The sequence below is a fragment of the Dysidea avara genome, chromosome 5, assembly GCF_963678975.1.
Source record: "Dysidea avara chromosome 5, odDysAvar1.4, whole genome shotgun sequence".
NCBI lineage: Eukaryota > Metazoa > Porifera > Demospongiae > Dictyoceratida > Dysideidae > Dysidea > Dysidea avara.
The window spans coordinates 1,534,908-1,562,383 of record NC_089276.1 but is presented as its reverse complement, the minus strand read 5'-3'; the positions used below and the strand labels follow the sequence as shown (position 1 = coordinate 1,562,383).

The 27,476-nt window shown below is 38.3% G+C and overlaps 2 protein-coding genes across 2 annotated transcripts; one reads left to right on the top strand and one right to left on the bottom strand.

Annotated features, from left to right (window-relative positions):
• Window positions 1-147: 147 nt before the first annotated feature.
• LOC136255506 (cyclin-G-associated kinase-like) lies at window positions 148-15,028 on the bottom strand. Its single transcript, XM_066048294.1, has 24 exons — window positions 14,797-15,028; window positions 11,754-11,815; window positions 11,421-11,477; window positions 11,229-11,343; window positions 10,291-10,424; window positions 9,870-9,995; window positions 9,269-9,358; window positions 9,082-9,217; window positions 8,475-8,581; window positions 8,088-8,248; window positions 7,721-7,767; window positions 7,523-7,665; window positions 7,342-7,464; window positions 5,477-5,640; window positions 5,298-5,429; window positions 5,152-5,238; window positions 4,643-4,760; window positions 4,510-4,592; window positions 4,254-4,459; window positions 2,965-4,164; window positions 2,636-2,787; window positions 1,378-1,506; window positions 424-471; window positions 148-380 (listed from the first exon to the last, which is right to left on the bottom strand). The coding sequence occupies exons 1-24, from the start codon at window positions 14,924-14,926 to the stop codon at window positions 273-275; spliced, it is 3,858 nt and encodes a 1,285-aa protein (XP_065904366.1). The 5' UTR covers window positions 14,927-15,028; the 3' UTR covers window positions 148-272.
• LOC136255507 (phenylalanine--tRNA ligase alpha subunit-like) lies at window positions 14,949-27,476 on the top strand. The gene is made up of 13 exons (XM_066048295.1): window positions 14,949-15,140; window positions 15,199-15,339; window positions 15,673-15,774; window positions 16,958-17,073; window positions 17,394-17,486; window positions 17,540-17,668; window positions 17,931-18,046; window positions 18,102-18,186; window positions 20,147-20,246; window positions 22,352-22,520; window positions 25,035-25,112; window positions 25,279-25,393; window positions 27,303-27,476. The coding sequence occupies exons 1-13, from the start codon at window positions 15,003-15,005 to the stop codon at window positions 27,406-27,408; spliced, it is 1,488 nt and encodes a 495-aa protein (XP_065904367.1). The 5' UTR covers window positions 14,949-15,002; the 3' UTR covers window positions 27,409-27,476.

Here is a 27,476-nt window from a genome sequence, read left to right as displayed (position 1 = left end):
CTGACACTATACTTTAGTAACACGCATCACTATCCATAGTATCTATATCAGTTAGTATTATGGAAGAAATTAGGGGTCAATACTGATCACCTACAGTTTATAGCCGTATTAGCCTCCACAATTCATTGCGATGATGATATGAAAATATAAAATCAAAATGATTCCATAGTATTTAAGTGCTCAAAAGTAGTGATATAAGTACCAGTTATTTTATTCCAAACAGTATTAGTTGACACATTACAAATCAAATAAATAATACAAACAGAAAGAGATCAAAACAAGGGCTGTCCTCCAGACTCCTCAAATATTGTGTGTGCCTCATTCAGTGCAATAAATATATGTCGTGCGAGATTCTCATGAGGTGAACCAATTGCCTGTAACTGAAACAAGTTGTAAATGTTATTCATCATTGTAAAATAATACCTTATCAGGATGGGCCACCAGACAAGCCTTCTTGTAACATTTTCTGACCTGTTGTAGAATTCAGTAAATGAAGCAACAAATATACAATTATTGGTATGCACAACAAATTTCTATCTGATAACTAACTACTACTATGAAGAACACAAGAGAAGGTAAACAGGCTATGTTAAAATTAACTACACAACATTAGTTATTTCCCAGAGAGTATACTTGTTTTAATATGTGACCCAGTCTGGGAAACCGGTCTTATCGCCCATGTCAGCAGGTTGGATTTTTACCCAGAACACAAAGCTATTTAAATAATCTACCTAATTTCACAATCAAAATCAGCTAGACTTGAGTGGTCTGGTTTTGCTGGCTGCTTTTTCCAAGCCCAGTGGCAATCCGTACATGCAGTGTGGGGTTTTGATGGAACTCTGGTCAGCCTGTGGATAGCTGTAAGTGGCTGTACACCCTCGTGGTGTTGAATAAACACCTCTGCTGTGAATTTCAGCCAGTTTTGAGGCCATAACTTGGCCTAATTCATCCCTACACCTTCCTTTTCAATTTTTTGAGCAGCCTCTTGCCCTCCTTCCAGGCCCCCACCTCCCTCCCCTTTTGGAGCTCGTCTGATACAGTCAATTGCAGTTTAAAAACTATCTAAAATGGCAAGAAACTTAGCTGTTGGCTACTTGCACAGTAGATGCTCTGGAAGGTAAGGAATTGGTGTAAAACATGTGAAAATTTGGTACACATAGCTCCAACTATTGGCAAGTTACAACACACTAAATACTTAAAACCGGCGTTTCTCGATACTTTTAAATAGACGATAAGACTGGTTTTCCCAGACTCAGACTGGGTCACATATAGAGACCACTTCATTATAGTGACCATGCAAAATACATTCAACTGTGTGCATTGTCCTTTGACCATGACAAAGTGTTTTGGGGCTGTACACTTCAACTCACACAGTACCTGGTCTGGCTGGACTAGTTGGTGCATCCCGACCTCCTTCCATCGAGTTTCTCCCTCCCAGAGGATGAGGTGTAGTGAACTAAGTAATGCTCGAAGGTTCTTCTCCTTTCCTTTACACCATGACATCACCTGTAACAGGGTGACCTCATAAAGTAAGTGTTCGGTTCAAGCCAACCCACTAAAACTTATACAATTTTACTGAAATGTTTGAGTAGAAATCTCTACATTAAATCCACTTCACAGGTGACAAAGTGAGGGTAAAATGTAGCTGACTTGGAGGAGGTATTGTTAATTAAGTAATTAATTAATTAACAAATAAATCAAGTACCATGTAGCCTAAATTTAAGGGGAAATACTTTTGAGGTTGAGTGCAATGTAGCTAAAAATAAAGTTTTCACAGATTTGCGAACAATCCAGACTATCCGCAGGTTTAAGTATATCAAGGATTAAAGTTTCACTGCTAACCCCCAAAACCTCAAGATCAACAAAACATTCTACCTCAAAATAGTATATACGGTACCAAGAGTTCATAACACAGTACCTCTCTTACTATTATGAACTCTTGACGGTACTTGATGATATGTAGCATAACCACCTACACAATAAACTATACCAGTTACAAGAGGTCAATTGTGTTTACTATTAGAACTGATGTAGCAGGTAGCTGAGTACTTGTCAAACGGAGTGCAAAATGAATTATACAAGACCTTGTAACTGGTCCCCCCCCCCTCCCCCAGCATTTGGTTAGGTCAATTTTAGCCAAGTGGTAGATTAGTTTTAAATTACAAGGCGCTAGTGCTGAGCGATAGTAAAAATTTTACTATCACGATAGTTACTCCTTAAATATCGCGATAGTGAATACCATCCCGATAGTTTATGAAACACTTTGCTCTTAACAAAGTCTTAGTTGTATAGCTATGATTTGCAGTCATATAGAGTTGTTTTGCATGCACAGGACATTTGTTAATTAACTGCGTGGGCGACCGATGAATATGGACTTTGGTATACCCCTATTACAGGCCACTCCTTTATAAGAAAGCTGGTAATACTAACTGTAAAACAATATAGAAGGCTTATTATAATACCATTTTAATGCAGATCTGAGTTTATCATAACTATCGCGATAGTGATATCACTACTATCGCTATCACAATTGTGATTTACTATCACGATATATCACAGTATCGATACTATTGCTCAGCCCTACAAGGTGTACACCAAGTGAAGGTCATTCTCAAGATCAGATTGCTCCACATACCTTAACCTTATCAGGGTCTGCCTCATTATCCAGATCACCCTTATCCTTCAGGTCATCCAGTGTATGTGGGTGTTTATCCTTTGGTGGAACATTGAACCCTTCAGCACCGAGCAGGTCTTGGAAATCATCAACATTCAGTTTAGGTTTTAACCCTGTATAGTTTAAGGATTAACACATGAACTTCTATTGAGTAAAATCATAGCTACTAAACATGTGACTATTATGTAAACATCAATACTACATGTAGCTGAGAATGGCAATTGGTAATCCTAAGATGTCTCTACTACTATACAATAATTATGTGAGGTATATTTACACCAATCACTAACCAGTAGGATTTAAAGATCTCCTAACTCCACGTTCATCTCTGTTCCCTATCACACTACTATATCCTGTAGCAGGCTGTGGTTTAGTAGCTGGCTTCTTCAAACCACCTCCTGCAGGAGTACCACTGGTTGTAGGTGCCGTGTGGTGTCTGGTTTTGTTCTGCTGGGAAAGATGGCTACCCATTTGTGACTGATATCCACTACTGGGCCAATACATATTATTTGCTGGTGGCACAGGACTTCCCCCAGATCTGGGACTGGCCCCTTGATAGGGACTTCCCCCTGGGTGGGGACTAGTTCCAGGCCATGGACTGGTACCAGGAGTACTGTTCTGTGAAGATGACATACTGCCTGCCTGTTGTGTGACAAACTGAGCAAACATGTCATTGTTCTTATTGGCAGTGCTGGTAAAGTTAGCACCTTGAGACATTGACTTGCCCATTGCATGATTATTAAACTGTGCGGCTCCCTTCATAGAAGTGTTAGCTCCAAATTGTGCCCCCATATTACCAATTACTGTTGGCTCTGTGAAGATTGTTGGATTCTGGGGCTGCTGTACAGGATTAGTGTCATTACTGCCCCAACCTCGCATTAGATTACCACTGCTTGCTGATAGTGGTTTTTGTAGAGGGGACAGAGGTGTTGTCTTTTTCTCCTCCCTACCAAAGAGGAGGTCTTCAATGCTAGATGATGTAGCAAGTCCCATCCGTGACGGAGGGGCTGACACAGAGTGATTACTGCTATTACTGCCAGTTGGGTCATCAATTGACACATCTAACAAGTTAGCAGTCTTAACATTAACCAAAGGATTACTAAACACTGCAGCTAAATCATCACCAGGCTGAGGGCCTCTAGTAGTATTGTTCACAGCAGTAGTAGTGGTAGTGCTAGCAGGAGGACTATCTAGGTTGAGTAGTGTACCAAATTGTGCTTGTTGTGAGTTACCAGGATTATCAGTGGATAATACATTAGCATCACTGTCACTATCATCATCACTTGAAGAGGGAGATATTTCATCATGATCATGATAAGGGATGTAGGCAGTTGTCATTGGCTCAGTGAAGGGATGATGGTCATTGCTATGTGATGTTGAAGATTGCTGAGCTGATGAAGAAGGTGGAGAGTGAAGTCTACTACGTGACTGTGACTGTTGTTGTTGTAGTTTCTGTTTGTGATGGTATGTAGCCCTGCTGTCAAACTCAGCTATGGATGAAAATATATATAATTTGAAGGAAGATATACTATGAATGCATGCACACAAACACACACACATGCAACAACAAACAACTCACCAAACTCTCTCAAGATGGACTGCTGCTCTTCTGATGATGTAAAACAAGTGAGGGGTGTGTCCTGTGGGTGTGGCAGGTTCTCCCATGATGCACACCTGTCGGCTGACAGTCCCTGTCGTGACACATCAACACCAACACTCATTATGACCTTAAACGGAGAAGGGAACTTGCTCTCGTTTAATATTGCACTACCATCAAGATCACTCCTATTAATGCACACCATCAATCACAATATTTAATGACATCAACTCATTACCTACTAAACATCACTTCTGTCCAATCAGATTTCACCACTCCAGTGTGAAACTGAAACTGGAACATACGTACAGCAGACATACCCTGTATAGTAGTCACCATGGTGATAACAATGCATACTATTTAATGCTCACCCTTCCAGACATCTTCACAATGGGAATGGCTCTGATGTGATGTACCACAACTACAGTATTGCCACACACACTAACTCCAATGGGAATAATGACCTCCCCATCTTCAGCTGTGTAACTCCTGCAGGAAGAGATAGGTGGGGTCTCTAGCAAACTGAAGGCTGGTTGTAATAGTCAAGCAAGGTGATGGCACTAATGCTAATAGCTACATGGACTACAATGACCCTAGCGGTTAAGTTTTGCATTGTTAGTCGATATACCCTAATAGAGCAGTCATGTACTTCAACAAAGCATTCAGATATCAAATTCAGTCAGGATTGATACCAAATCCTATCTCAGAAGGTTAATGAGCATGCCACCATACCTCCTAGCATGTTCTGCATGCTAAACATTTGTATAAATTATGTCAACAATCCACCACCCTTCTTAGCCCCCTCACTTTAAGTTTGGTTATTCCTTGTTTGAAACCACATCATGTACATACTACTTGTGTCTATCCCAATTGTCCTTACTGTAACTTGTCCATTTCTTCATGTCCAATTGAGGTAAAGACTCTCTTTTCATTCTGGAACACTTCTATAAATGGTTTACACCCAGTCCTGATGGAATACAAACCAGTAATGATAAGGTTCACTCCCTACCACCCTCTATTACTAACCTGTGCATATTGAATACTGGGACTGTGGTCAATCTGATGGAATATACCGTGAGTGGATGGGGGTGTGGTTTAACACCATTACCATAGCAACCATCATCTTCACGTACCATCTCAGAGATACACTGGACATAACTATAGCAACAGTGATTATTACAACATGTGACATCATGTCGGCTCACCGGAGGTGTGATGCTGGAGGATGGATGATGCTATGACGACCACTGCTGGCATCTGATGGGTTACGTTTGAGGTTGAACAACTTGTAGCCAGTGAGAGGAGCAGCAAATAATCCAATGAAAACAAGGTATGCTACAACTGTTGTGGCTGACAACAATCGTCCATCCTATAAACATGTGATTAGTGATGTAATCATTCATGATGTCATTATTATAACCATAGTGTGCTTTGCAGGGGAAATTTTAGCACATAGTGACATGCTGGAAATACATACAGTACATCTTCTACACCTCAGTATCTGAACACTAAAGTGACTGTTCTATTAGAGTATTTCATCATTAGTGTATGTTCTATTAGAGTAATTGAACTGGCTACGGTGAATCACGCCTACAGTTCCCCTTACCTACTTAAGTCTTGGCCCTCATGCAGGGTTCACAACTGCATGATCCTCAGGAACCACGCCCATATCTGTTGTCACCAGCACACATGACCATGGACAATTTGCACCACTGCCTTGTGTACACTCACTTTCTGTACACATTCAATTATTCCGACCCTTGTGAGATAGTCTCTTTCGCAAACATGGCACCCAGCCTAACCATGACTAAGAGAGTTATGGGTGCTTATTTACAATACACTAGAAATACAGTTTACCACGATCATTTCTTTGTTGGAACAGCATTCTTCATTGTCCACACAAAGGAGTACAAGCAAAACACTATACCTTGATGGATTTGGTAGTTCATGGTGAGCAGGTCCCGCCTTTTGTAGTTTGTTTCATTCGTGAGATATTGATTGATTAAACAAGCGCCTATATTTTGTTTGTGTATTGTTGCTGTACAAATAAAATTTATTGCTGTTCCAACTGTCTAGTGCTATAACTCCAAGATTATTCATCATAACAGGCTGAAACTTTGGCTGTCCACTTATTTGTTAGTACAGATAACAGAGAAGCAAGAAGATGGAATTTGAGGAATCTGTGAAAACGACCAGTTTTTTGCTCAGCCAGTCACAATTACGTATTCATGAAGTTGTCATCACTCAGGAAAATTTTTGTCCCTACTATTATGGTAGAGTTGTACAGCTAACTTGATTACATGTGATAAAATGAATGTTCTATTAGAGTAAGTGATGTTCTATATGTATATTGTTTATCAACAAACATCACTTATGTTGTTACTATACACATATGGAACTTTGTTATAACACTCCATATGTGACCTAATTTTAGAAAACCGTCGATATACGCACATTTATCAAAATTTGTTTTATTGGTTCTTTGTTGTCTACAAGGACAGAGGAATGGATTGGCTAAGTTTCAGCTTCAGAAGTTAAGTAATGTGGGAAATACAGCAGTAGACAGCCAGACAAGTGAATAAATCAATATGTACAGAAGACATCGAGAAAATAATCTACAGGCGCTTACATAAACCACCATAACTTCCTGACACAATGGCGTATGGAGTTGAATCTTTGTTTCGTGAATCCACCAAGGTATAGCTTTTGCCAAAGGTATTCTTCTGTGATCCGGAAGGAAGGCAAATTCATTGGAGAAAGATCGTCATAAATTCTTTCATCACTGCAACGTAAACAAATGTCTGTAACTCAGAAACCCACCTGTGTATGAAGATGAAACAAGGATTTTTGAACTCCCTAAGAATAGGGGAACATGATGATGCCCATTATCCACTGGAGTGTCAATTCACTGACCAGCAAGGCAATATAAACTTGCATATTTTTTTCTGGGGCTTGCACTTTTTACCCATTGTTTTTAAATGCATTTTATTACAAAAGTACTATTGTGTGTAGATTGATGGTTTTCTTGAATTAGATCACATATACAGATATACCAATACATTTTACTCACCGAGCAATGCACCACAATAACATTATTGATATCAGCTCTCAACCAGGAGTCTATACTGGTACATAAGTCAATCAACTTCTCAAGGTCCAGCATACGCTTTGCTGGCCAATCAAAATCAGCCACCTGTGGCAGAACACAAATACAAAACTAAAGCCATAATCACAAATGCCACTGGTTAAACCTGATTGTGTAGTCTGCTGGCATCGTAGGACTGGTCTGACAAGTTGAACACCAGGTATTGCTCGGGGTGTCTTGTATCCAGGAATGCTCTGACCTCATCAAGATTGTGACCTTGTAATGGATCCTCTGACGGTAGTGACATCACTGTGAAATAGGTTCCAACCAATAATTATAGATATATCATACATTACAGACTAACCTAATATTCTAGAGGTGATATAGCTGATGTCTAGTACTGTGCGTTTTCTACAGAGAAAAATTGCACACATTCTTCAGTATACAAAATACTCTAATTGAACAGACTTACAACTTACATTCAGCAATTTGTAACATGTATTGCGATAATGTAAAACACTAAAACACTACTTCTTAGCCTTTTTTGAAGCACAAGTATGATTAAAGTATGTAAAACTTCACTTGGGTAAAAGACAAAGAGATGGATGGAGAAACAGACAATATGTAAAAACAAAAAGGAGGACAGACAAACAAAAGGATGGACAGATAAAAGGATGAGCAGACAGAAAAGTCACAAATGCACAGACAAACAAATGAACAGATGTACTAACCCAGCTACAGTATGCATCACTTTGCTGGACGTGTCCTTGATGTTCTTGAACAAGTGTTCAGCTCCACCCTTCACCATGCCAAATAGTTTGTGTGCCTGCTGTGCAGTATGCTCCAGCCACTCCCCTTCACCATGTGGAACTGACAATGGTAAGGGATCGGTCTGCAGGTAACACAGTATACCAGTCAATAACACAAGAGATAACATCTAGCAAAAACCTTACACCTATGCCAGCCATATATGTAGCCCGAAAACATTTATGAACAATTTATGTGAGCGTTCAATATATATACAAATACATGAAGATGTGTTGAAATACCACCACATTATAACTGCCATTATTGACTATATCACAGTCATGTTGTCATGACAACACTACGTTACTTACTGGTTCAGAGCTTAGGTCTTCACCCAGTTGCTGGGCAACAGAATACAGGTGGGCAATTATCTCATTAACTGGTGGGCGTTTGCATGGGTCCACCACCAGACAGGCACCTAAATGTAAGACACAATCTAACCGCAAGCACCACTAATACCAGCAACAAGAAGGTACCGTATTGCCTAAACATTTCAAGGGACAATATTTTTGAGGTTAATAAATTTAAAATTTTCACTCTGTGAACAATCCCAAAACGTATTAGACTATATATGGAAGTCTGATGTTTTAATGATAAAATTTTCGCTGCTACCCCCAAAACCTTGAAGCCATTGAAAAAATTTCTCCAAAATATTTAGGCCTAATGATCATAGCAAAAAGCCCTTAATAGTTCAGACCTATAAACAAAATAGGGTCTTTCACATGCAGTTTGTGTCTTAAGACAAACAACAATATCGTATACACAGTGTCTCATAAACACTGTGGGCATATGTACTGTGGCTATACACTAGACTGGACATCGCTAATATCTAGGACATAGGCTCTGGGATGGTGCCGCGGCTTACATCTAGGACACACTAATCAAGGGACATACACACACACTGACAGACACACATACGAATCAATGAGTGAAATATAGAATATGACACATCATCCTCAGGAATCTTGTAGTTAGCATTGATGATACTCAGTTTGGAGGCATCCTCAAATGGATGGATAGTATAGCATAGCTTGTATAGGAGACATCCTAGAGCCTGTATGAGGGAATAAAAAGGCTCCTACTTTAGTAGCAGGGATGGACTAACCCAAATATCTGTTCTCTCATCGATGGGATAGTTGTTATAGAGGTCTACCATCTCAGGAGCACGGTACATTGGTGTGGTGTTACGTTGGAGCTAGAAGTAACATTACACAGATAAGTATTCACACTATATTCTATAGTTAACTGCTATTATCTAGCCTGTGCTATGTATGAGGCCTAAACTTACTGAAGCTATGTACAGCGTGTGTATGCTACCAACAATTTCTGCTAGGCAACTAGCTATCTAATACTCTCATTTCACTATCACAAAATTACTGCTGTAGGTTACATTCAGCTGCTTCACAAAACATTTAATCTCACACACAAAACCTACTACAGTATTGGGGGACATGTACATATGAGCTGGTACTACTCATAAAGATAATACATTCAGTGCTTGTGTGTAGAGTAGGATCTCAATTACCAAAATTACCCAATCATACAGTGACCATTCTATTAGACTAGTTTGTTTCATTCCTCTTGGAGAAAAGTATGTTTTATTAGACCTGTTGAATGGACTTCATTACCTGAACAAGTTCATTATCTAAACACCTTTGTGACACAGGTGTTCTGTGGCACACTGTGCACCAATACATAAGAATTACCTCCTCCTCAACGAGCCCTCTCTGAGACTGGGTCCAGTTATCATCAGGTTGTACTCGGCTGATTGTGGCACTACCAAAGTCACACAACTTAATTTCTCCCTTAGCACTGAGCAATAGATTCTCCACCTATAAACAGTAGATTATAGTAACAGATTAAGATAGTTTACAGGACAAACAAACTATTTGAAGTTTGGATGCAATAGAATGGAATTTTGTGGATACACTAAGTTTTAGTATATGATCCATACAGAGATTTGATAGGGGAGCTTATTCAATACCTCAATAGATGGTTACTAAAACTATGGTATAGCTTGTATGTATCTGGGGTGTAACCCACATGTAGGAATGGCTTAAATTTAAGAGTGTGACCATAATCTGGGGAGAGTAATTAAGGTGGTGGCTTCAACATGTACACACTTACTTTCAAATCACGATGAATGATTGGTGGAATTTGATTGTGCATGTGAGCTACTGCCGAGCATGTCTCATAGAAGACACGCAGCACTTGACGTGGAGTGAGGTGGTTATTAGTCACCACTTCTAATAGTTGCCCTCCTGTGTAGCAAACAAAGTAATAGATAAAAAGGTACAAACTGTACATGAAAACCTTCATAACACATGGTCCTAATTTTTTGTAGCTTCGGTTTACAGTTTCATCATGTGTGGATGCGAAGAGCAAAACATGACATTTGGTGACGTTAGCTATATACTGGAGGAAGAGGCGAATTCTGACTCAAGGCTTCCCAGTGGACACCGATTCAAGGTGAAATACTCCAGCTCCCTTGTACTCGTAACACTTGGGATATTGTTGTGAAAGACTAGGTACAATAAAAATCAATTAGTGGGCATGGCTCCACGGGAGCCTGCAGACAGCAACATATCCCGATAAGTGGGTGTGGCTCACAAAAGAGGCTGGGCTGCAGACCTGGTTTAATGCTGGTGAAAAGTGACGAGGTTGGTGTAACTGTAGCTGAAGTAATGATACACTCTTCATTTCGTATTGAAGATTGCTTCATGCATGATAACAAATTACTCAGTACTCAACAATTTTTCTATAATTACAAAAATTTTAACCTCACCCTTGTTTGTATTGGGAATGCGGTCAGGAAAAGTTTCTGAGAACTTTTAGCCATGGTAAATTTAGCCATGTGTGCTTTTCCCCATATGACAGTGTCTTGTGTATTGGAAGAACTTGTGTACATTCTATTAGAGTAAGGTGTGCATTAATGCTGTGTTGTATGAACGTATGTCCTTGTCATCAGTGTCCACAAGTTTATCAGGAACATTGTGCATGTAGTATGAGTTAAATTTTAGACAGAACATTTACCGTATAGTTCCATTGAGGGATCACAATCTTACCTGTACAGAGCTCAGTTTGGATAAGGAATTCAGCACTACCATGAGACGTCTTGCTGGCAGGCACACCAGCAGCTGCCACAAACTGAATAATATTATTATGTCCTGATAATATTTTCTATAGCAACAACGTGTTGTTAAGGACAACAAGGTTACTAGGCAGCCATTATAATGTGATGTGGTCTTCAAGGATACAAGAAATGAGATCTCCTTCTTCACCAGCTCAATTTGCTCCTTGACAACGACCTGTCGCTAAAGGAATATATCACAGTATATATACGTCACATCGGAGACATAATAAAACTATCAACACTGAATTATGTACATGCATGTATAGTACACATACCTACAACTGAAATACAGTAGTTGCACATAGCTAGTAGTGCCACATATATGCTGCTATAGTTGGAAGGGTACAATGTTTAACCTTCCAAATGAACATGTATATTGATGGTGATTATATTTTTGTTAAAATCATCCATTACTACACACTAGTACATACAACACACTACTACTGGCCTGGCTCACCTTCAGAGCATACAACTTGCTAGTACGAACATCTTGTGCAATGAACACAAATCCATACCCACCTGTAGACATGACACACAACACACAATGTAACACAAGCACTCGTAATACATGGAATTAGCAGAGTGGTAATGTACTGACAACCAAACAGACATGTACATGTAAAAAACTTGTCTTAATATTCATGCAAGTCCCAAGCAGATTGTGCTATTCTCCAGTGTTAGTGCTACAACAACTTTCAGAACTATATCATCCAGTAACTATACATCTGACATGATATAGCCATTTTATACTGTAAAATATTCACCATGATTTATCAAGTCAAACATTACATGTATCGTAAACCGACAATTGTACAGAAAATTGAAGTCATTCTACACACTCAACAGTATCAAACAGTACGGTAGTACTGTTTAAGTAGGGATCCCCTGAAAATGACGCGAGCTGTCTAAAATGTCGCCTTCAAAAACCATCCTAGAGACATCTTATGCCACAAAAATCACCTTTACAGAATAACATTAGTCCATTAAAAACAAGAAAACACTGATGACCGGATATAAAATTTTTAAAAAATCTCCAAAACTTGAAATTTCGTCTCTCACTCACTGACCACAGTTGCAAGCCTAGAGCCAAAACAAAGCAGCGCACGGTCACCATTTTACGTCACAACAACAAACTCACCAGTGGGATGTGCCTTTTGGGGTTCAGACGGGTGTACGCCCTGTGCGCCTTTCCTTCCTTTTATCTTCAATCAGATTGGTTGTCAAGCATCGAAACCATACCGAGGCATTAATTTTTGGTATCAACACTTTTCTGTAGACACCACAAAATTATTTCAGAAAGCGCTTATGCAGCTGAAAGAGCGGGGCGCTTATAATTTCGCTTATAATTTCAAGTGTTGCACGTGAAACATTAAGGCCACTGAGTTGTCACTCCAACTTTTACCAATGCCTGGACTGCAATCAATGAAAAGATTTGAGATGGACCAATACTCGACAGCTTGTTCCTCTGAACACACTGACTTGGCCACTCAGTGTCGGATGGCGAGATCAGCGAGTGATTGAATAGTACACGAGTGGAAATTGTATTACTTCATCCTGTTAGTCGAGACTAAGCTCCAGACAACTGAAAGGGCCTATTCGTTCGAACAACTTCTGACCTGGGGGGGGGGGATAGAACATAGACCATCGTACTGAGGCAGGTCATAAATCTGAGCACCACTGCTACTATGATCAAAGGTAAGCTATGCACGCTACTACGGGCCTATGTACTTCCAATTTTGGCACAGTACGTAGTTTAATAAGCTAATAGAACAGTCACAAGTTACACTGTAACTAGCTGTGCTACAATTAAAAAAAACTAGTATTTAAAAAAATTGTTAATTTAAAAATGAAGTAGGGGTCTATGCAATCAAGAAAAAGTAGTGAAACAAGAGATTAATGATGGTATTACAGCATATATAGTTCGATGGGAAAGTCCCTACTATGGCAAATTAGCTATAATTTTGCTCAATGCCAAAGTAGGGACTTTCCCCTGAGCTATACTGTAATACCATCATTCATCTCTTGTTTCACTACTCTTTCTTGATTCATTTTTAAATTAGCAATTTTTTAAAATACTAGTATACACACAATGACACACAACACTTATAAGGGTAAGACAGTATTACAGCATACTATATTTGACTAGTACTGGTACATACACATAAAATTTAATGGTACACACTGTAACATGTCAAACGCACCACATGTCACAATAGACATACTAATTCAGCACATGGGGGGGTACTAGGGCAGGTCTGATTGATACAAATATAGTCGGGCCAAGAGAATTAAATTTCCCTAAACAAAACCTTGATTAATAATTGACCTGGATGTAATGAAGAGCAGATAAAAGGCAAATTAATTCCACAGTAGGGCAGAACGACAGATGAAGTTTTATTCGCAATATTGTATGAATGTGGCTATTCATCATTACAAATTATTGTGTTACACTGATTTGTATGAAACTGACATTAAAAACAATATTTAAATTCTTTTCAACAAAGTCTGCATTTGTATTTTACTGGTAAAAGTTGCAATAAGTATTCTAGACCCACATATCTCGCTACACAAACAGATTTTCACCCAACCATTAATAGCACATCAAATTATGTACCGATACCAGAAAATTTATAAAAGAAAATGGACAAGAAATATCAGCTATTTTTCTCTCTCTAAATGACAATGGTATCTGGATGTCTAAAACTGGCAGGCCATGAATTTTTTCCCTTAACAAGCAGGAGGCTATGTTAGACAAGTGGACTATTTACAGCACTTGGGAAATCTATTTTCTATTTGGCAGTTTTTAAAAGGTGACCTTCTGGTGGCTAAGACAGGTTTATATCGTATACCAAACTACATGCATACAAACAATGGTTGGCCATAAGAACTTCACGGTTGAGAGAGTACCACAATTCATAGTTGCTAATTTGATTGATATTGTCAGTGATATCATGTTAATGACTGAATAAAGACCAGAAGGTTGAACAATAAGACAATGACAATAGATGATCATTTGTTTAAACCAAGTCAACACATTAAAACAATATAATAACAACCAGCCACTTGCAAAAGATTGGCCAAAGACTGAAGAGTGAAACAAACATCATATCCAAATCAAACTGAGAAGATTGATGTTCACACAATGGTGACTGGTAACGGCAGTTTTTATGTATTTTTTGAGGGACACTGCTTCAGTCTGCTTTTCAGCAGTGTCCTGAAACATACATTCAACACAAATGTTACATTACATACACGTAGTAGTTTTAAATACCAAATATTTTAACACAAGTTGCCTTTACACAACGCATTACACAATAAAGGCACGTCCTGAAACACCCACTGGTCCAACACAACTTTTGTTGGGAAATCTACAAAAAAAGTGATGTGTAAACACTTAGAACAGTCAACTAATCACAATCAATACACCACTTCACTACTGGTTTATTGTTCATTTTCAGCCAAAACAGAACTATTTCTAATTAACGCCCACTGATACTAACCTTCCGCGATAACTTTCTTGATCTTTAGTTTATTTCCACTACCTAAATCGACTGTTTGTCCAACGAACTCGCTTTCTTCTCCCGAAGTACCGCTAAAATATCCTAACGCTGACCGAAAAAACTCAGACATGACGTTTTAACCTACTACAAATAAATAATGTATTTCGAAATACGCACAATAACTAATTGTGGTTTTCTGCTAAATCATGGCCAGTTTGCTGGAAGAGATCTTGCAGGTGATAGATCAACAAGGACAGTTGGATACGTACGAGTACGCGACTAACACGGGGCGGGACCACCAGACTGTGGTTGGCGCCATTAAGAGTATAGAATCTCTGGGAGAAGTGAGTCAATAAATGAAATATCCATTAATACTGAGTGACTGAAGTGATTTATTTGAAGGTGATAACAAGTGAACAACGCTCCTTCAACTCATGGTCACTAACAGATGAGGGCGAGCAAGTGCTACAACATGGAAGCCATGAAGCAGTAGTGTATGGTGCAGTGGACCCAAGTGTTGGTACCCTTCAAGTTGATGTGATAGTGAGTATTGGGTGATGTCATCAAGTGGAATAGCTGTAATGGATCGTGTTTGTCTGAACAATAAATACTACGCAGTCACAGGAGGGGGTGAATTGCCCCAGGGCATAAAGGATAAGCATATGCTGTGTAGCTCCACCCTCCAAGTTTAGCCATGCAAACCTTAGTCTGTCAAAGTGGCCAAATACTAGATGTATTAGTTTGCATCCCAGTAGTGAGACTTGGAACCCAACGTACATGTAGCCTATACAAGGGGCTGGGGTCTTGACAGTGCAATTATAGAGAGCAATATGTATGTCATATTGTAACACTATAATTATTATTATTCTCTTACAGAAAAGCAGTGCTAATGCTAAGGTGGGGTTCAGTAAGGCCATGTCTAATGGTTGGTTGAGAGTGGACAAGAGTGCTAAGGATGGAGCAAGAGTGTTCAGAAAGGTACAGTGTACATGTATTGATGTATGTGTGCATTGTAAACTATTTCAATGGCCTGATATTGGTAGAAATACAGTGTGTTTCTAGAATATTTACATGCATTATCATAACATGTATATGAATAGTTCAGTGTGTGTATCAGAAAATGTATATATGTACACAATACAGACACCAGTATACACTTTAAATGCAGCGAAATTCCACAATGCTATAATTTAGGAAGAGATATTGCTCATATCTGTGTAGCGTAAGTGACCGATTATCGAACAAAGTTTATACTTTACTTCATAAATATCTCCAGGAAAGTAGTATCAACCTCGACTTTTAACCAGGAGGTAGCGCCTTTCTTGTAGAATACCTCACGTAAGTTTGAGTAATAGTATCCGATTAGTGTCCGTGTTATGAGTGGATTTCTGCATTCCGTAAAATTTGAATTATCGAACACCAATACCTATTATTGAACGCCCATTAATTTGCGTTAATCAATTATCAAACGTTTTGCACCTTTTCTACTGTGGTGACTTCAGTGCACCCTACACACTCTTAACTATTATATCAACGTGTTATCTGAAGTACCATGATACTGTAACTGAAGTATAGTTTTGATACAAGCATGCACTTGTGAGTTACAACAGCGAATCGTTTAGTGTAAAATGCGTACAGTGAGAAATCAGCACATTATGACCAATAACACAGTCTTATTATCCTTGTTTACAACAACCCCTTCTGTACAGTCCTCGTGGATACATCTTTTACTCAGGTAAATGACAAACAGTAAGTCCAAATCCGCCGCCAAAATCACGCTCAAGTTGTACTTCTTTCACAGCGATTCCTGTGTTCTTTTTCTTCATTTCTTCGTCAGTGGTGATGAGTATCAAGACTGCTGTGATGTCCACACATAAACTCTAAAGGATGGAAAGCTCATTAAGAATAGGCTACACCATTGGAATTCTCCATATAAACACCTTACGAGTATGCGGAATAAAATTGTAAACTTCCGAATACGTTACATGATATTTATGTTCGATAATAGGTACCGTTCGATAATAGGTCACTTACGCTACTAATGTCCTATATAAGGCAAACATATACAATACAGCCATACCAAGAGCCCATAATTAAGTTGTTACTAAACCTGTGGGTGGCGGGTTCCATGCAGTAGCTGACAATGTCATGTCCTCTACAGGTAGACAGTATTACTGACGTGGTACAGGAGAAGCTCCAAAAGGTTGCTAAGGGCAACACTACCATCCCAGAGGATGAACTAAAAGAATACAAGAAAAGAAAATTAGTTATTAACACGTTAGTGTTGTGATTATTTGTGAGGTTAAGATTTTGTAAAGTACAGAGCCAAAATAACCTCCAGTTGTGATTATACAAATTGCAAAATTTGAATTGTGTTCGAATCTTAGCGGTCACCTGCATACTTCCCAGCAAAAGAATAGTAAGATTTGAATTTACAGTCATCTTCTCAAGAAATTGTGGGCAGGCCGTAATGTATATACACTGTTGGATGTTGCAAAGACATGTGACATACATGAACATTTGTATCGTATTTCAGAAAATAGTTCTATGCGTTAAATGTCATATGTACATAAACCATACTCTTCATGTACTTGTAGTGTCACCAAAAGTTTCATTGTCTCAAAAGGAGCTAAGTTTTCCACGTCAGTAGCAAAACAGGACACTGACCTTACTCCAGAGATGATTGCTAGGTGAATTTCTGGTTGTTGTTATGGTTACAGTGATGTTGGATCTTGTGTTTCAGTGGTTCATGGAAGGAGAGAACTTTCAAGGATTATAACTTTAGTGCAATGGGGATCCCCCCTATAAGGGGACATCTACATCCGCTAATGAAAGTCCGAGCACAATACCGACAGATCTTTCTAGAGATGGGGTATGATTTAATTGTGTATCGAATATCACCATCTCATATTTGCAAACCATTATATGCCTTGGTGGGTGGATGACATGTTCACATAGCTAACATGCAGATACGTTCTTTTAGTAACAGTCGAGTGTTGTGGCTCTGGTAGATGCATAGGTACTGGCTTGTTAATGTCCACACATTTATGACAAAGATGACATTGCACAGTACAGTGGGGTACTGTTGAGAATCATATCCCTTCATCAACTTACATAAGTGTCTCTACCCACAGGTTTGCTGAAATGCCTACAAACAATTATATTGAGAGCTCCTTCTGGAATTTTGATGCCTTGTTTCAGCCACAACAACACCCAGCGAGGGACGCTCATGATACATTCTTTCTTAAAGGTAGTGTGAATAGTGATCCTTACAGCTGACTGCTTTACCATTTTTGTGTGTGTAGATCCAGAAAGGTCATTTGAATTTCCTAAGGAATATTTAGAAAAGGTCAAAACTGTTCATCAAGATGGAGGCTTTGGATCTGAAGGGTGAGTGACTCCTATGAAGAGGGATACCCCCAGGGGTGTTTTATTTTAATGCTATGTTAAAAGATACTGTACTTTTACAGAGGTATATGTAGGGTTGGTTATGCTGAACATATTTCTCCACACTTTGAGGCATTTTGTGGCAACTTTTAAAAATATTAAGCAAAGTGGATTAGTCGAAACCACCCACCCAGAAACATTACAATAATGGAGATTTAGCTTGAAGATACATATTTAGCTTTGTCTCACTCATAATGTGAAACTTACAACATGGACGGAGCTGTTCAAACGGAACTGAAATCAACAGCATTTCATCATTATCCATCTTCTGATCTCAAAGGAATGCCAAACCCTCTCAACCCCAGCATCAGCACCAAGTATTCTAATGTGTGAATTGGTAGATCTATTCCATATGTGTCCCAGAACTCTTATAATCATTTTTCCAACCACCCCCGCATAAAGCATTTCTTTCCCTAACTGGAGCCAAGTCTGTAATGGTTTCTAATACCAGCATGAATGCCAGGCACCATGTTTGGTTAGGCAGTCATGTATGACAATAATAGTTATATCATACTGCATGACAGGAAATTTTGATGGAAGGAAAAGTGCCGACGAATCCACACTTGATCAGATTTGACGAATTAAACATTGATGACAATCATGAAAATTCAAGATCTAAACACATACTTGTAAAGGCACTTTCAAATGGTGTTATAAGTTAAAGAATATAACAGATATGTCAAATTTGTCAACTTTTTCTTTTGTCAAACATTTAGAGATTTCTTTTGTTAGATATGTAATCGCTTGTCAGTAGATGCAAAATCTCATCAGCAACAAGCAGAACCTATTGTGTTACTAGATAACCTTAGCAGCTAACCAGTCTTTTTACTGAGCTCTTGTTAATATATGGCAGCATGCATTCTAGAGCCGAAAAAATTGAGTGTAAAATTCAATATATCTGTGTACTAAATTGGAAGCCAAATAGTGAGAGGTATCTTTAGCATGTTTGCTAGGAGTGAGCAGTGAATACTCATGTATGTACTGTATAGCCTCATTTTATTATGAACTCTTGAGTAACATATAAGAGTTAATACACATGGCACCAACAAAAGGAAGTCCAGCCATTAGATAATCAAATCACTACATACACTCCATTCAAATTTCAGCCAGTATGGTACTCCTGAATCACTAGTTGTTGATGTATTTTGATAAGACTTGTGAGAATATCTGGCTACCATTTGCTTACATGTGTCTACCATGTGAATGTTGATAGAAAGAAAATAGAGTGAAGTTGGGTTCTGTTCACGTTGTTGGCACTACTTTATTTAAAGATCTGTACTCGCAATATCTTATGCTATTCAAACTGCTTAAAATACCAATTGATTTACCTACCTCTCAGTATAGAAGATCTGTGCTATTATAAATTGTAATGATCATCTTAATAATCGCATCTCTTCTCCATGGTTACCCTATATGTTGTAGCCCATTTACACTACCCTCCATCTCGAGTTGAATCAGTTTATGGTTAAATTCAATGTGTAACATACCATACCATACTGAACTTCTCTAAATGGAATGCGCATCCATTCTTGCTATTTAATTTGCCTTTAAGACGGTAACTAAACTGATCCGACAGCAAAGTGGTTAGACAGTGATGTACAGTAGTAGAACAGGATCGAGAGCTGAATAGAGCTGAACATGGACTCAAAAACTAACAAGTAACCAATCTTGCAAAATTGAGAAGTTGTCATCAGTGTTTAAGACTTTATTGTAGTCACTCACAAGGGAATACTGCATCCTTTAACACCATCAAATATTTCTATGTACTTCTTTAAAAACTGAAAAGCATGATTGTGGGTTTGAGTTGGATTGGTCTAAGTGTACAACAGGACACGTTGCTAATTTGGATGTATGGTCACATGGTGTGTGGGTTCCACTGTAAGCTCTACTGTGTTCCTGGCAGGTACAAATATGAGTGGAAACTGGAGGAAGCTCAGAAGAATATTTTGAGGACGCACACGACTGCTGTTAGTGCCCGGATGTTATACAAACTAGGACAACAGGTCTGTGTCTTCTGAATGTGTGTCACATGTGGTTGTCAATGTATGTGTATGTGTCTGTGTGTCTGTACGTGTCTGTAGTTATATTTCTTTAATGTATGGGTTTAGTTATCAATTAAAACTTTGTTGACATTCATTAACAATTATCAGTTAGCTATTACTAGTTTTCCCTCTGCAATTCAACAATATCACAATTTTAACTATGAACATAATTAGTTGTTTACCTCAAATGCAAGGCCACTAAATTACTAAAATTAACTCTGGCCAGCTACCCAATACTTTCAATGCCTGTAATGATCTGGGGGTATCGTGTTCCACTGGAATCCAAAACTTTGTGTAACTTTTGGGCTTCTTGCAGATGCCTTGCAGGTCTGATTATTGCAATTTTATATTTTACACGTTTATGTACTTGAATTAAGTGTGCGGCATGTGTCAAACACTGGCAACAATTATCTGATAACTTCATAGTAGGGCTGGGACAAAGGTTCGGAAGTTTTGCAATCTTTAACGGTAGTTTTACTCCTCCAAAGCTTTGTAACCATGGATACTGGCATGTCTAATCAGTCAAAAAACCATGCAACTATCATTGATTAAATTTGGTATATTTGTAGTCTAAGCTGTTGTACTAGAACCTGTACTACTACTACAGCTGCAGCAAAGTGTGAGACCAAATAACTGTATACCGATCAGGTATGACAATAATTACTAATATGGCATATATCAAAGCTTCGAAGCTTTGGTAAGAAACTTTGGAAGTTAAAGTTTGACCTTCGTTCTAGCCCAGCAGTAAATGTTTTATCACTATTGTCTTTGTGTTTGCATGAAGTACAAATGTATTGGATCTAGTCAGCAAGAACAAATGGCTATGCGAATTGCCTTGATTTACTAGTATTCATCTATTTAATTCAAATAGTGATTTAACCATTAGCATATAATCTTCTATGTAATGAAGTCCCTAATTTCTGGCTTTGGTTATCCACATATTCCTTCTGTTGTCATAATTGAATAATATTGCCTCCAGTATTTTAATGTCACACCTGATAGCTATTTCTTGAGCTAGTAGGCCACATGCTCTTCAATTGTCAATCCTCTCCTCAATATTCATATTCTAACACAACCTAAAACCTTACTAAGTCCCCTCGGGGTTGAAGTCTCAGTGTGTGTTATAGTTCAACCTGCCAAGTGTGTGTGTGATCTCAATGTTCATTATTAGATGGTGTTGTTTACTGCACTCATAGTGTACACATTTCACACTGGCTATCAGTCAGGTACTTAATGCCATACAAAGTGTAAAGTTTTTCCTTTAGCATGTCACATCAGTTCTAATATCATCGGCAAGTTAGGGTTGTTTGTGATTCATATACGTGAACTGATTAGACCGACTAAGGCAAAAAAATTTGTCATATATTCACACATACCCTTAAGCAGTCCTGCACTAATAAAGTATCAACTGTTAATGACAATACGTTGACATATATGTGGGGTTGTGCCAATTAGCAGTGCCTTGTGCCACATTCCATTGGAATTTGACATAGGCTAGAGTTTTTGTCATCCACCAATAACAATGATGAGAGTGAGAAGATTTTATTATTATCTGGATGGTTTTAATTACGTACGTAGCTACCTCACATTGTTATGAATTCAAATTTAGTCTACTCTAGCAGCTATCATACCGCCCAAATGCAATGTAGCGAGTACTAATTGCACACAGATAAAAAGCTTGCTCATAACAGGGCATGGAAACCAATTTATTCATGAGCCTTCAGGGGCATGACAACTATTTTGTTACTCGCAAACAAAACAGCTACCACGCCTCTTTATTATCGAGTTTTTTAATCATGTACTTGTGATGTTGCATTTTGGCGGTACCGTACTTACTGACTTTCAAAATATGTGTAATGGCTAGTAATCAGTGCATGATACCAATAACCTGATGAATGGTGATGTGGTAAGGATAAGAAACTAACAATAAAGCCTTATAAGTAGATGTATCACATGTATGTACTTCAAGCATGTACGTCCATGTCTACTTATATTTGGTTCCACTTGTGTGGTATGTTGTATGTGTTCAAATGTTAGTATTATTGGTGATGATGTTTTCTTCACAGGAAAAGTTCACTCCAGCAAAGTATTTTTCTATTGATCGTGTGTTCCGTAATGAGACACTAGATGCAACTCATTTGGCGGAGTTTCACCAGATTGAAGGAGTAGTGGCTGATTATGATCTAACACTGGGTCACCTCATTGGAATCCTGTATGCTTTCTTTAGGAAATTAGGTTGGTAAAAGATGGAGCTCTTGCTTGCTAGTTTACCTACTTGTGGTCGTGTGTGTGTTGTTTGTGTGTGTGTGTGTGTCTGTGCGTGCGTGCGTGCATGCACATGTGCGTGCGTACGTGCGTGTGTGTGTATGCGTGCGTGTAGGAAAATTATTCCCACCTGAAGCTATTAATTGATGGCAAAGAATGAGGCTTTTTCACTAGAGTTTGGCACAAGCTCATGAATCTTCAGCAAGTTAACAATATAAAACACTGACCATTCAACACAGAGAATCGTTGCTCAACGTAAGAACCGTTCACAATTTCCCATTGTATAGTAATTTGATACTTCACAACTTGACTAGTTTGTAGTTAAGCATGTGTCAACACTTCCTGTGATTGTGTAACCATTACTATACTCATTATGTAACAAAGGATAGTTTGTGGTAGTCAATTTGGACCATCAAAGTGTTCAGTACATTGTAGGGTAATGTGACCATAGTGTAGTTGTTAACCCAATTAGTAAACTGAGGTGCTAAATTGAAAGTGCTATAGCCACAATAGACTATCGGTATGCTGTTTTAGAGCTGCATAGAAACATGTAGGATTTATTGAGTGAGTAATTTGTGAACATGCAGTTAGTAAAGTGACCCTTTAGACTGTCTCTGTGTATGCTGTAATATTGAATAAGGTCGGTATCTCACAACAGCTCTACTGGTTCAAATGTGTGTGTATGCATGCAGTGTGCCAAATGTTTATCTGTAATACTATTTTTCTGATATTTTGATTCTCCAAATTTTATCACTTCAATAATGTTTACTTCTTGACTGTTTACTGCTAGTATCATTGCTGCAAGCACAAACACATGAATATTTTTGCAATGTCTGCATTCTATTTTAGTCGACATATTGTGAAGGAGTTACTAGGTTACGTACGAGTTGTTGTTAAGTGAAGTGAAGAATAAAAAAATCAAAAGTGTCTGAAGACACATCTCACAATGACACTAGGGCCAACATTAATTATCAACAAGTCAAGACATAAGGTTTCCTCTCACATAGGTTAGGTTTTGCCAACAAGAACACTGTGAGAATCTTCCCTGTTCTTTTGTTTTATAATAACGTCCTTTTATTCTTGTTCATGAGAGCCAATTCATTACTTCATAGTAATATTGTCTTAGGCTTCTCGTTCACAAGTAACTAGCTACATCTTTGTGTGTATTCATACTGTTCTAGAGTTACAGTGTTAAGCAGTGCAGTACTATACAATGTAGCAGACCATTATTGTATTATGGAGAGTATGTCCGTGTTGCTTAACACTAGAGAACAATTTGTAGACTTCAAGTGTGTAGTGCACACCATCATGTTTCCCCATCCTTTACATTGCTAATGGCTGCATGAGCTCTGTTATCAAGACAATTCATGGTACTTTACTGATGTGGTTATTTTCTCAAGGCACCTGACAAGTGCATCTTGTGGGATAGCCATAGTAATCTGAGCCCCTTCACTTGTTGTGATGCAGTTATAATGTTTTAACTAGTTAATAGCATGAGCTTGTCTGTAAACATCTACTATATGGGAAACTGTGCCGTTTCTTATTCAAGTATGAATAACATGCACATTGTAAGTTGTTTACGGTGAATTTTCCACAGCTAAGTGCACTTCTTTGGTGTCTTTAAGAAGTTGCTTGCTATTTTACAGCAACTAAATACCCATGATCACAGTTGAGAATAGTGCATTACAATTGTAATGTGTTATGTAATAATGCAGTAACTAGTAATACAGTACCGCCCAGAGGTAACGTTACACTCGCAAGCAGTTGACACTCGTGTAGCCCATTGTCGACCTGCGAGTTTCTTTGGCTTGTGTGTGCTAGCTAACTCACCAAGTGTAGCACGACACACGAGCTCCCTCAGGTGGCTGCTCCAGTAACCACGTGCTTTTGCAGGTGATGTGTTCCAGTCGTGTGTCATGTTAAGTGGTGGCCTGGATTTGAACACTCGCAAGGGATTGTAACGTTATCTCTGGGCAGTACTGTACACAACAAGTAACGGATACTATGTAATGGATATTACCTCCATAATTTATAACATATGTTACTTCTTTTAATTGTACCCAGCACACAAGAAGTACATATGGGAGTTAAGACAATGCTGGAGATAGCATGGTAGGCATTTACAAAGAGTGATAATGCATGGGGAGTGCTTCTGAGGCTAAGATGCTATGTTTTGTGGCTGAAATACATGAGAAATATGTTATTTGTAGGCTTGGGGTGTTTGTGTTTAGCAGGTTGTATATCTTATATTCTACTAGTTACTGCCCTCAGAATAATATGTAATTCATTAGAGTAATGTAAACCTATAGTGTGTTACATTGCTATTGATATGTAACAAGCTACACGTTTAAAGCAGTAACCCCAATTCTGTCCCTTGTTGAGGTACTGCTCTGTTATGTCCGCCCATGGTCAAGGTTGTGGCAGTTTTCTTATACCAAGTGTTGGTTTGATGTGGCAATCACAGTTCTGTTTCCATATGTGCAGGTATTGAGAAGTTACGATTCAAACCAGCATACAACCCATACACTGAACCTAGCATGGAGGTGTTCAGCTATCACGAAGGTATGTACTATAGGATGCAGTAAATTTGTATGCTAAAATACCTGTATATATGTTGTCTGTACTACATGCAATGTACCTGTACGTATGTACTTGTAAATTAACTCGCAACTATAGTAACAAAAGAAGCCATACATCATTGGTAAAAGGATTTTCTGTATGTTTATAGGTCTCAAGAAATGGGTGGAGGTTGGTAACTCTGGTGTGTTTAGGCCAGAAATGTTGCTACCGATGGGGCTACCTGATAATGTGTCTGTCATAGCTTGGGGGCTATCACTGGAGAGGTTAGTTTTGTCTTGTGATTTGTGCAGTTAGTGTGCGTAGGATGCTAGCTGTAACATCACCTCATTTGATTTGCTATTGGCTGTTAAGCTATCAGCATGTAGGCACCTCTTTATGACAATTTGTAGCTAATTCAAACAATGTGATTACATGTACTGGTTCTGCTACTTTTATCGCATCAATTTTACCGCTTGAGTCTTGTGCATGTTATTAGCATAGGTCTGTACTTCACCTATCTGTTAAACTACCAATTAATCATTGTTAGAATTTAGTTTGTGGATAATTTAAGCTAACAATACTTTAATTTCTGTTGTACCAACAAATACATTGACGCTTCCATGTATTTGTTTCTATACTAAACAGTATTGGAATACCTGGATTTTCTGGGTCACTTTGGCCACAGTAAATAAGACCTGCCTTTGTCAAACAGGTCTCGTCTGCTTTGTGGAAATTTGTTCCAACCCAGATTGTACCACATGTAATGATAATCAATCACCATTGTGCTACAACAAAAGTATATATAACCAAGAGCTTTCGATGGAGGCAATTTGATTTGAAAAGAAATTTGCACTACAATCTTATTCTCCAGCTGAAATGACACTTATCATTTAGCTATTGTAAACACAAAAGGAAGTGGCTTATGATCTCTGATTGATAAGTGCCAACCTAGAATAGGAACTAGAGGAAGAGACTAGATGAGCCGGAGTGCAGTAGCAGCTTCAAATTATGTGCAATCTCACAAACGGTGAGTTGTGTTTGAAATTGGGTCTTGCTGTCTGTAACTTACGTGGAGCCACACCAGCTTGTCAAACCAGTAATATACTGACCAGGGTGACTCACTGACCCTCTTAGTATTCCAGGTGGGACCATGAATACTTACAACAGAGGTATGCATGCATCAAGATTATATTGGGTGCTTGTTGGTGGTAGTTAGCCATATAGAAAGGATTGTTTAAGCTAGGGAAAATGTAAACATTTAACTATATTGATATTAACTAACCACTGACACTGGTAAGCTTTGTGGTATTAAACTTTCAGATTTTAATTTCTGTTTTGATCCCTATCAGATAGTGATCCTATGCATGTGTACACCTGCACGCAGTAATCTAACTAACTTCTTGTCTCTGTACCGTCTTTGTCAAATTTCAAATATTGTTTTTTACCACAGCAGTACTATCTTTCCCCCCTGAAATTTAGGACAACAAAATTTTCCCAATAATACTGCTGCACTGGACGTACTTTTACACATTAACCTGTCGTACATAAGAAGGACAACTATATTAATACAATTATTACTACATTCAGTTGCTCCAACTAATGCTCCTAAACTGTATCATATAAGAAGTCACTAGTTAGTTTCATAACGTGATACATTTTATTTGGTTATATTGCTTACAAAAGATGTAAATCTTGCTTTAAAAGATGGGAAAGATTTTCACAGGTGTAATATTTACTGATAAAGTGACACCTACATTATATTTTGTGTGATACACTGTTCAAATGTGTAGTGGCACTATTAAATGTGATAGCATAAACACCATACAGTGTGGTATACTGACTGAGGGTGCATGTTAATCAAGGGCCAAAGTCTAACTATCTCTGTAAGTACCATATATACTTGGTTAAACACCACAGCATTTATTGCCTTGGTTTGAAAAGTCGATGCAGCGAATATTTGAACTCAACCACCACTCAATTAAAATCGATTGTGGCACCGCTTAAGTGCAGTTACTATTGAAGGTATGACATTTAACCAAGGAAATATGGTATGCTTAAAACTACATTTACAGCCATGCACATAATAGCATTATTCTTATCTTATTTACCATTCGTATTACGCAAAAGATAATACTTAACTTTGCATGTAAAGCATATACATGATACAAAATGTTAATGTGATACTCATTTCAGACCTACGATGATCATGTATGGAGTGGATAATATTCGTGAACTAGTCGGTCACAAGGTCAACCTTGAGATGGTCTACACTAACCCAATATGTAGACTAGAGAACTAGTAGAGCTGTAATTTGAGTGGATTAGAATATTTCATATCAATTGATGAATGTTGTTAATAACAATATAA

Bases quoted from the DNA above. Each gene is read 5' to 3' on its own strand.
- LOC136255506 (XM_066048294.1), bottom strand. From the start codon at position 14,926: ATGTCTGAGTTTTTTCGGTCAGCGTTAGGATATTTTAGCGGTACTTCG. The intron at 11,816-14,796 runs GTTAGTATCAGT...TCATGTCTACAG, and splicing joins CAAGAAAGTTATCGCGGAAG to GTGGGTATGGATTTGTGTTC. The intron at 2,788-2,964 runs GTTAGTGATTGG...TAAACTATACAG, and splicing joins GAGATCTTTAAATCCTACTG to GGTTAAAACCTAAACTGAAT.
- LOC136255507 (XM_066048295.1), top strand. From the start codon at position 15,003: ATGGCCAGTTTGCTGGAAGAGATCTTGCAGGTGATAGATCAACAAGGA. The intron at 17,074-17,393 runs GTTAGTGTTGTG...ATGTACTTGTAG, and splicing joins AGAAAATTAGTTATTAACAC to TGTCACCAAAAGTTTCATTG. The intron at 25,394-27,302 runs GTTAGTTTTGTC...TACTCATTTCAG, and splicing joins TGGGGGCTATCACTGGAGAG to ACCTACGATGATCATGTATG.